The sequence below is a fragment of the Ixodes scapularis genome, unplaced genomic scaffold (assembly GCF_016920785.2).
Source record: "Ixodes scapularis isolate PalLabHiFi unplaced genomic scaffold, ASM1692078v2 PGA_scaffold2__306_contigs__length_199485367, whole genome shotgun sequence".
In the NCBI taxonomy this organism is placed as follows: domain Eukaryota; kingdom Metazoa; phylum Arthropoda; class Arachnida; order Ixodida; family Ixodidae; genus Ixodes; species Ixodes scapularis.
In genome coordinates, this window is record NW_024609857.1 from 170,347,940 (window position 1) to 170,356,320 (window position 8,381).

The 8,381-nt window shown below is 46.1% G+C and overlaps 1 protein-coding gene across 1 annotated transcript in view; it reads right to left on the reverse strand.

Moving 5' to 3' along the window:
- Window positions 1–4,233, reverse strand: part of LOC8038700 (5-methylcytosine rRNA methyltransferase NSUN4) — a 30,680-nt gene extending 26,447 nt beyond the window's left edge. The window contains exon 1 of the mRNA XM_029994972.3: window positions 3,992–4,233. Within this exon, the coding sequence (XP_029850832.1) occupies window positions 3,992–4,099 (108 nt within the window). The 5' untranslated portion in view covers window positions 4,100–4,233. The remainder of the gene's footprint in view (window positions 1–3,991) is intronic.
- Between the last annotated feature and the right edge of the window lie 4,148 nt (window positions 4,234–8,381).

Below are 8,381 nucleotides of genomic sequence, written 5' to 3' on the forward strand. Positions count from 1 at the left end.
CAGTGCCTGCTAATTATTTTACAGCGCACAAGTGAGTGTCACACACACCGCTTGTAGGGCCCACGAGTTTAATTCCTTTTCCACGGGCATTTTGATAAGACAATGAATTTAGTCTTCTAAAAAAAAAAGAAAAGGTGAATCAATGCAAGTGATGGGCTTGCCGATTCTAGACCGGTTAATGGGCGTCTAAAGCAGTCAGCACCCTTTTTCCAACGTTCATTGGGGGGATCAGTGGCTGGGTGGGTTAGCGCACACCAGCTCAAAACACGTAGAGCAAAAGCTCGCTTTGCTGTGCTGGCTGCGGGCAAAATGTTTACGTCCTTTTTGTAACTCTCACCAGGCACTGTGGGATGTTGCCAGGATGACCTTTTGGGGATTAGGCAAAAAGCATAAAACCCACACCCCCCGTCTGCTCCCCCAGCGAAGGAGTAAGACTACAGTGTACTAGAATACGGGGTAGCGTTGGGACCGGCGTGGCTCGGCAATGGGAGCTGGTGAGGCTGCGTCTGTAGACAACAATCTCGGCGCTGCAGTCGTCACGATAGCAGTTAGTCGTCGCAGTTTGCCAAGTATGGCAAATATTGCATCAGGAATTCGTAAGCATTCGCAACATGCGCCTATCGTAGCACATGTGCACACAACCCTACTAGCGTACTAGAGATACGGCAGTCTCGACACCTATCGCGATCTTAACCATATGCGTCTTGCGAGCTGCCCGGATCCCAACACTACCCCGTATTTCAGTACACCGGAGTATACACTTTTGCAAGAAAGGCTCCTGTGCGCTGCCATTTTGAGCGATGCTGGCGCCCCGTACCGTTTCCGCCATGCTGGGGTGCGCCAGGGGTACGTCAGTGGGGTGCGCGATGACAAGATGGGGCCGTTTGCTGCCTCGCCGATGGCTAAAGTTAGCGGCACACTTACTGTCTCGGAACGCAGGAGGAGGTATCCACACAGTATCGTAGTATCACATATTGTAGACGGGACATCTTTAAGGGTTGGAGCTGACTTTATAACGATCGCAGCCTCTGTTCCTGCATGTTGTGGAAGCCAGAGCTGCCGCGAGCGCAGCCATCGTTGATGCAAAGGCCATGCGACTTGTGGCGCATTCTGAAGAGCGCCTTGAGACTTTAGATATTTTTGAAATTTTTTTATTTGTTACCGGTTTAGGCATTTTATTTAACTGTCCTTGCTCTTTCGCGGTCGAAGACGACACGTGTACGTTTTATAATTATTTTTTAAATTTCTTTCTGCCCTCAGTGGTGTATGCTTCGGCGAGAGACGCTTGGCAACATTGTACGACAACCAGCAAACGTCCTGGCTGGAGAGTAGGTCCGCCTCACCTTGGCGCGCGGTTCGAGGTTAAGCCGGGATTCCACTTGCAAAGGTGTATAATAGCAAAAGTTTACTCAAGGTGGTCCACATTTTTGTTGTGAACAGCTCATTCTAGTTATGCGCATCAATTATTCTCGGAGCTGGTGCCAAAAGGTGAAACCAGTGGCATGTAGATCATTTAACCAGATAAACCAGTTGTTCTAACATATTGCGATGTAATTCAGTGCAGCGATTTCATCAGATTGCCCACCATGGCGTCCCAACCCTCCATGGCAAAAGTTACGTGGCCCTACCTGACATTCCAGCGGAAACTTGTGTACTCGAAAGACATTCAACGAAGTTAGACGGCCAGAAATCAGCAGAGATGTGTAATTGTTTTGTGTTTTTCGTGCACGCGAGGGCGTGCACGGGCAGAACATTGCTTCGTCAACAGTGCGTCGTCACCATGAGTGTTTTTCTAAAGCGAAATTACGCTAAGCCTGCCGGACGTAGTTGAAGAAGGGTGTAAAGGATTCTGCCACTCATGCTCGATCGTGCCCGGGAAAAGTGAGCAATGCGTTTTCGACGACAAGTAGAGATATCGTGATTGGGATAAAGCTGTCACAGTGTGCACAACTGCGCAGCTTGTTTGCAAAAAAACAAGCAGCGTGTTTCCAATGACGAGTGAAGATATTGTGATTGTGATGAGGTCAACCTAACGCGGCGGTCCCGTGAATGATGTTCACGTGGATACGGACGCGGATGTCAAAAGGCTATTTTAGATTTTAGAATCCAGGCAATGGGGTAAGAAAACTAGTTTCACGTTCGACTTGTTACAGTCACGCAACATACCTGGGAACATATCCCATTCGTTCAAACTGTTCTGTTTGGGCAAACACACTGAAACGCTGTTGTGTTTGACGGTGTGGGCAAGTAATAAAATCGAAAGGGTGGTACTAGTGGTTTCATGCTATGTTTCACGTCTTGTTTTAATGGTGTCACAAACAGATGCTTGATTGCATACTGAAAAGGAAAATCTGGCTCTTTGAAATTGACATTTCTGAAATTCATGTGGAACTAACCCCAGGTTCAGTTTCATCTGAAAAGATCTGAAGTCCTCCACTGACACACTCTCTCAAAATTTGCTTTATCTTTTTTTTTTTTAGTTCTTCCATAGGTCTTTGTTAGAGTTCGTTCAGGACTCTCGCATAAACCACCTGTTTACAAGCTCGCATGCACATGCAAAGATAACCGTCGGTAAACATCTGCACTAAGATTTAAAAAAAAAAAAAGGATAATCATTATTATTTTAGTGACTAAACATTTTATGCAGTACCAGTATGCTGGTCTGTGTCAGTGGTCAACGTTATGAAAATCTGGGTTCAGGCTCAAATATAGAGTTGTATTCGGCAAAATATTAATTAATATTTCTATCAATCCTTTATTCGCATAAGAACTCAAGAGAGATTCGTTCGATCAAGTTTCTTGGCTGTCTGGAATTAAGTAATCCTAGCATCGAGCAAGCAATAGACACGCGTGTGACACAAACTGTTTGCGCTCGACGGCCGCCGAGCTGCGGCTGGTTGTATCTTTTATTTCACGGCGATTGAGCCACAGCAAAGTTGCTCAGTCAATTGCAAAACATTACAGAATTCAAGAAGCCAGTGGATGCAGAAAACATAACAAAAGAGCGATTTAATTGCAGAAGACACAAAACATAGTGGTGATGTTTCCCTTTAAAAGCATGCAAACAATACCCGAACCGGAAGTGTTCTCGGCTCCTTGTCATGGCAGCCGGAAGTGGCCTGAATACCATGTAACGTGCCTTGCACCTGACGTCATCCCATCAAAAGAGGGGAAGAAGGAGCTTCCCTTTCACCGGAACACTCTTGTGTGTCCCAGACGTCACTATTCTCCCTCTACAAGATTATACATGATTAACCTGACACTCGAAATTCGTGCAAAAGCAGCTTTCCCCTCTCTCTCCTCCGCGGTGGTCCGAAATGGATTATGTGACGTCAGTGCAAGACCATGTATACGCATACTATTACTCGCTCCTAGCTATCATTCTCCTTGCTTACACAATCTGCAAAGAAGGCGGATAGATGGATGAATGCGAACAGCTCTACCCTTTATAACGGGCAATAGGTTGCGCCAGTTAGCCTAAAAACCAAAAGTATAAAGCTTCTTGCCAGCTTCTTTTTTTTTTTTTTTTCTTTTTGTAAATATTAACAGGTGGTGTGGGGCTTCACGGCGCACCAAGGCTACCGTGCACCGAAACAAACCCAAGAGCGCGCGATAGGTGCAAGCACACTGGACAAGGTATCTGACCGTGAAAATACGGAAGTGGCAGATGCACAGAACAAAATGAATGACGAAGGAGGAGCCAATTAAGGATTTTAGGCTGCTTGCAGGACTCACGCGAAAGTGAGCAGCAAATGGCACTCGTAATGACGAGGAAAGTATTACAAATAAAGTAGTGTAAAAGGAAAAGTGGGGCAACGAAGTACAGGAACGGAAACCAGGCAAAGCGCCGAAGCGGCTGCTTGAAATGAACCGCTCTCGCGGCATGCCAAGTTCAAAGTTCTGCACCTGGGTGCGATTAGTTCGCAAGATAAGTGCGCCATGAGCGCCATAAAGTACGAAAGGCACGACGCAAAAGGGAACAAATAGTTACCTTGTGAGCCGCTGTTGCGTAAGATTTCGCGCTGAGACTTCTGAAAACTGAGCCATCACCAGAAACCACGCCGAAAATCCACGACCGGCACAACCTGAAGGAACCCATTTTGTTTGTTGCTTACACATTGGATGGATGGATTTTAATTGCGCTACCCTATGTAACGGGCGGTAGCTTGCGTCACCTAGCCCAAGTCTAAAAAGACAAAAACGTGATTCCTCCCGCCCTTTTAAAGGGACACTGACACCCCCCAAAAATTTTTTTTTCATTTTTTGCCAGGCGCTTCATTATGGTGTCGGAGGACTACCCAATTAATATTTTGCAACAGAGTAGCGTATTTCTTTAATAAAGCCAAAAGACGCAACTGCTCGAAACCGAAACCGAAACCCGACGGAGGTCGGAGAAGTGGGCTATGTTCCAAATCTTACCCGAGTAACCTGCCTCCTACGTCAGCGGGTAATACCACGTGACATCGCGAGTAAACGATCCGCGACTCGATTTTGGAACGGCCAGGATAATCACCTGGATACTACGCGGATTGGCTTCGTCTTGGGCGACGGCAAAAAGAAAACACAGCTGCGATGGCCGAAAATAGCAGACGATCCTTTCTCCTGCGATCATGGAGAAAGCACCCGAAGAACGGTAATGTTAATGACGACGCGGTGTTTTTTGAGGTGGATCCACCAGCTCCTTTCACTCACCTTCGTTTTGAGCTGTATATTGAGATCAAAATTACTTACTCCTTACAGCTAGACATAAAAAAATGTGTTTTTATTAATCAGCGCGATCGCTGCAATTCTAGTCACGGTGCCCTAAACGCATATATTCCACGCATTGTAATTTGCACCGATTATGTTTTGCAGGAATATATTCCACACGGTGTAGCGGTACAGCGCGAGGGTGCTTTCTCCAGAATGATATGAAACTCACGTTCGCTTTAACGCGAATGTGATTACAGTGAAATTTTCGAAGCATTCACTGCTTTACAAACCTTATCCTCTCGTTACACGCACTCTGGAGGAAACAAAAATACTACATTGTCATATACCGAGGTCAAACATTTTCGGCCTTGAACGTGAGAATACGGCATTCCCCCAACGCCGAGGACGAGGATGCGGAGAAGCTCCTGTTTACGCTCGCACTCAGATAATAACAAGTACACGTTCCCGGGGAAGGTGGACGGTCTGGATGTAATGCAGTCAATTCCTGCGTTGACAACAGCAAATCGCAATAACCACACATGCTGCACCTAATTCTTTGTCATTTCGAACGTCCGCCACCAAAACCAACGAAGCAAGCGTGCTTTGACGGCTGTCGGCGCAGAAAGCAGACGACGAACAGATCACGTGACGTATTTACTCGATTTGATCCGACTTTACCCTCCGATCGAGGAGGGTAGCGCGAGTAATTACTCCGGAGTAAACAACCCGCTTCTGGAACGCGAGTTCTGACGTCATCGAGTAAGCTCGAGTGAGTTTTGGAACGCCACGGTACGAAACTTTTACTCCGGAGTCGGATCGAGTAAATTTTGGAACACAGCCGTGGAGAGAAGAGAGCGACTAGCGGAAGTCACGTGGCTACACCCGACCGTACGGGTTTTTTTTTTTTTTTTCTCCTCTCCGGTAGCAGACGACACGACATGCGGCGTGCGATGCGGCGTGCGGGAACTGCTTGCCGTGCGATTTTTTTGCAGTTATGTTTGTTCCGCTCGTTGTTCTGTACTCCAAGATGAGTTGTTTTGTGCATTGAGGAGTTGGAGATGAGTAGTGAGTGCCCGTGGTGAATTTCCATGATCGGCCCCGAAAAGAATAAACCCAAGGTGTTGCGTGAAGAGCTGGCTCACATGTCCTGCATCCGAAAAAAAGTAGCATTGTGCGACAGTTTCCGAAAGATCAACGGGATCGGGACCAATGGCTGGCTGCAATTCCTGTAGAACATTTACGGGCACCTCGGAAAGCGGACGCTACCTGATTTATATGCTCCTTGCATTTTGTGGAAAGTGATTACATTGAGTTCGCATGTGTCAAAACGGAAATACCATACCGTTTAATTCAGCGAAGTATCGTCCACAATATTTGTTTGTTATTTTTTCGTTTGTTTCTTCAGTGATGATTGTAAAAAAAAAAGAAAAAGATATGTAAACATCAAAAAATGATTGAAAAAAAAAAAAAAAAAATTCACGGGGGATCGAACCCGGACCGGGTTCGATCCCCCGTGAATTATTTTTTTTTTTTTTTTTTTTTTCAATCATTTTTTGATGGGGGGGGGGGGGGGGGGGGGGCGGCGGTGGCGCCTTTCACCAGTGAAGTTCAACACATATCCGAATGCGTCTGCGCCTGTAATATTGCACGGCTGGTACGTCATCAGCCGACGTGAACGTGACCTGCTGCTCTAGTGATCCGATACCCAGGAAGGAGGCCAGACGTGGCCTCGCTGTGCGGACCCAGACATCGTACACTTTCGACTCGTCTCGAGCGCGCTGCTTCTCGAAGAGCCCGCACCTGTGCCGGCCATCTCAGGTCGCAATCCACGAGGACCCTGCATGAATGATGCTAGGCGAAACTTGAAGACATTCATGCGCTGGAGGCGGAGAGTCGGCAGGAAGCACCGTCACAACAGGGATGCCACCGTATCGATTTTTCAACCGTAACAGAAGATAATACATGCGCTTCAGGATGCTTCAGGTGGTCCACTTTTCTCGAAAATTCCAAATGCAACTGCCCGCGTGGCCTTCAACGAGGTCAGCTACAACGAAAGTATGTATTGTCCTTTCATACAGCAGCGTGGGTAAAGTTTCATGTTCAAGGCAACACCTACAGATTCAAGAGTACTGGTTCATCCCACCGTAACGTCATGCAGTGCTGACAGGGGCGCCCTTATTGGGCGGGGAAGTGGTGAGTTTTTGATGGAATTTATTTTACAGGTCAGTCTTTTCGCATCACTGGTCAGTCAGACAGGATGTCATGGAAGGGACCGCGGTCAATCCTTGATGGAACGTTTTTTAAACCCATTTAGGACTCTTCATCCGGAACCACTAACTTCAAGGCAAAGTGCCAAGCCTAAGGAAAAGTAATTAAGGGATAAAAAAAAAAAAAAAAAAGAAACTTCCACTTCAAACTTAAAGCCTCATCTCAGTTGGCGTCTCAAAGAAATTTGAAAATGTATTGTATTATCAGTATTTATATTTCTGCCCTCCCTAAAATGTATTCTTGTATTTGTATTTCCAAAGACTTTTTGCCTCTTTTTAAAATGTATTTCCGATACGTATCACGATACATTTTTATGGATATATTTGAGACTTGAGTATCAGTATTTTAGCTACTATTTTCATCTATCCCAGTATTTGTATTTCCAAATACATTTCTGGATATTTCTGCCGAACCCTGCAACGTAATGCAGCTGTCAAGTGACACTTTTAACGTTTAGGAATTGGAGGAATGGAATGGAGCGACTCAGCCATTCCAGGAGTTGAAATGGGCCCAGTGTCCCCATTCCTAGGAGTTGAAAGGAATGGAATTATCGAAAACTCTATTTCCCCGGAATGGAATTTGAATGGAATGGGGGTGCCCATTCCGCAACACTGCTGAAGACAACGCTCGCGCAAACGTCAAGCACGACGTGTCTACTTCGAGTTGAATATGCACGCGTACGATTTCTTTACTAGGTGCGAATGTCCCCAAAGCGTGGTGCTTCCCGACTTCGACCCGGGAGTGCTTTTGCTAGAGAAAAATCGACAGCAAACTTTCCAACTTACAGTTTACCGGCTGAATTATTACTAAGAAAAGAAATCCACCAGAAAAGAGATGCCGAAAGGCGTCCGCTTCACACGCGGTAGGACCGGGTTCAATCCCCCGCGAAATTTTTTTTTTTTCAAACATTTTCCGATGCTTACATATCTTTTTTCTTTTTTTTTTTACAGTCATCACTGAAGAAACAAAAAAAAAAAAAACAAATGTTGTGGACGATACTTCGCTGAATTAAATGGTATGGGATTTCCGTTTTGACACCTGCGAACTCAATGTAATCACTTTCCACAAAATGCAAGGAGCATATAGATCAGGTAGCGTCCGCTTTCCGAGGTGCCCCTAAATGTTCTACAGGAATTGCAGCCAGCCATTGGTCCCGATCCCGTTGATCTTTCGGAAACTCTGTCGCACAATGCCACTTTTTTTTCGGATGCAGGACATGTGAGCCAGCTCTTCACGCAACATCTTGGGTGTATTCTTTTCGGAGCCGATCATGGAAATTCACCACGGGCACTCACTACTCATCTCCAACTCCTCAATGTACAAAAAAACTCATCTTGGAGTACAGAACAACGAGCGGAACAAACATAACTGCAAAAGAATCGCACGGCGAGCAGTTCCCGCACGCCGCATCGCACGCCGCA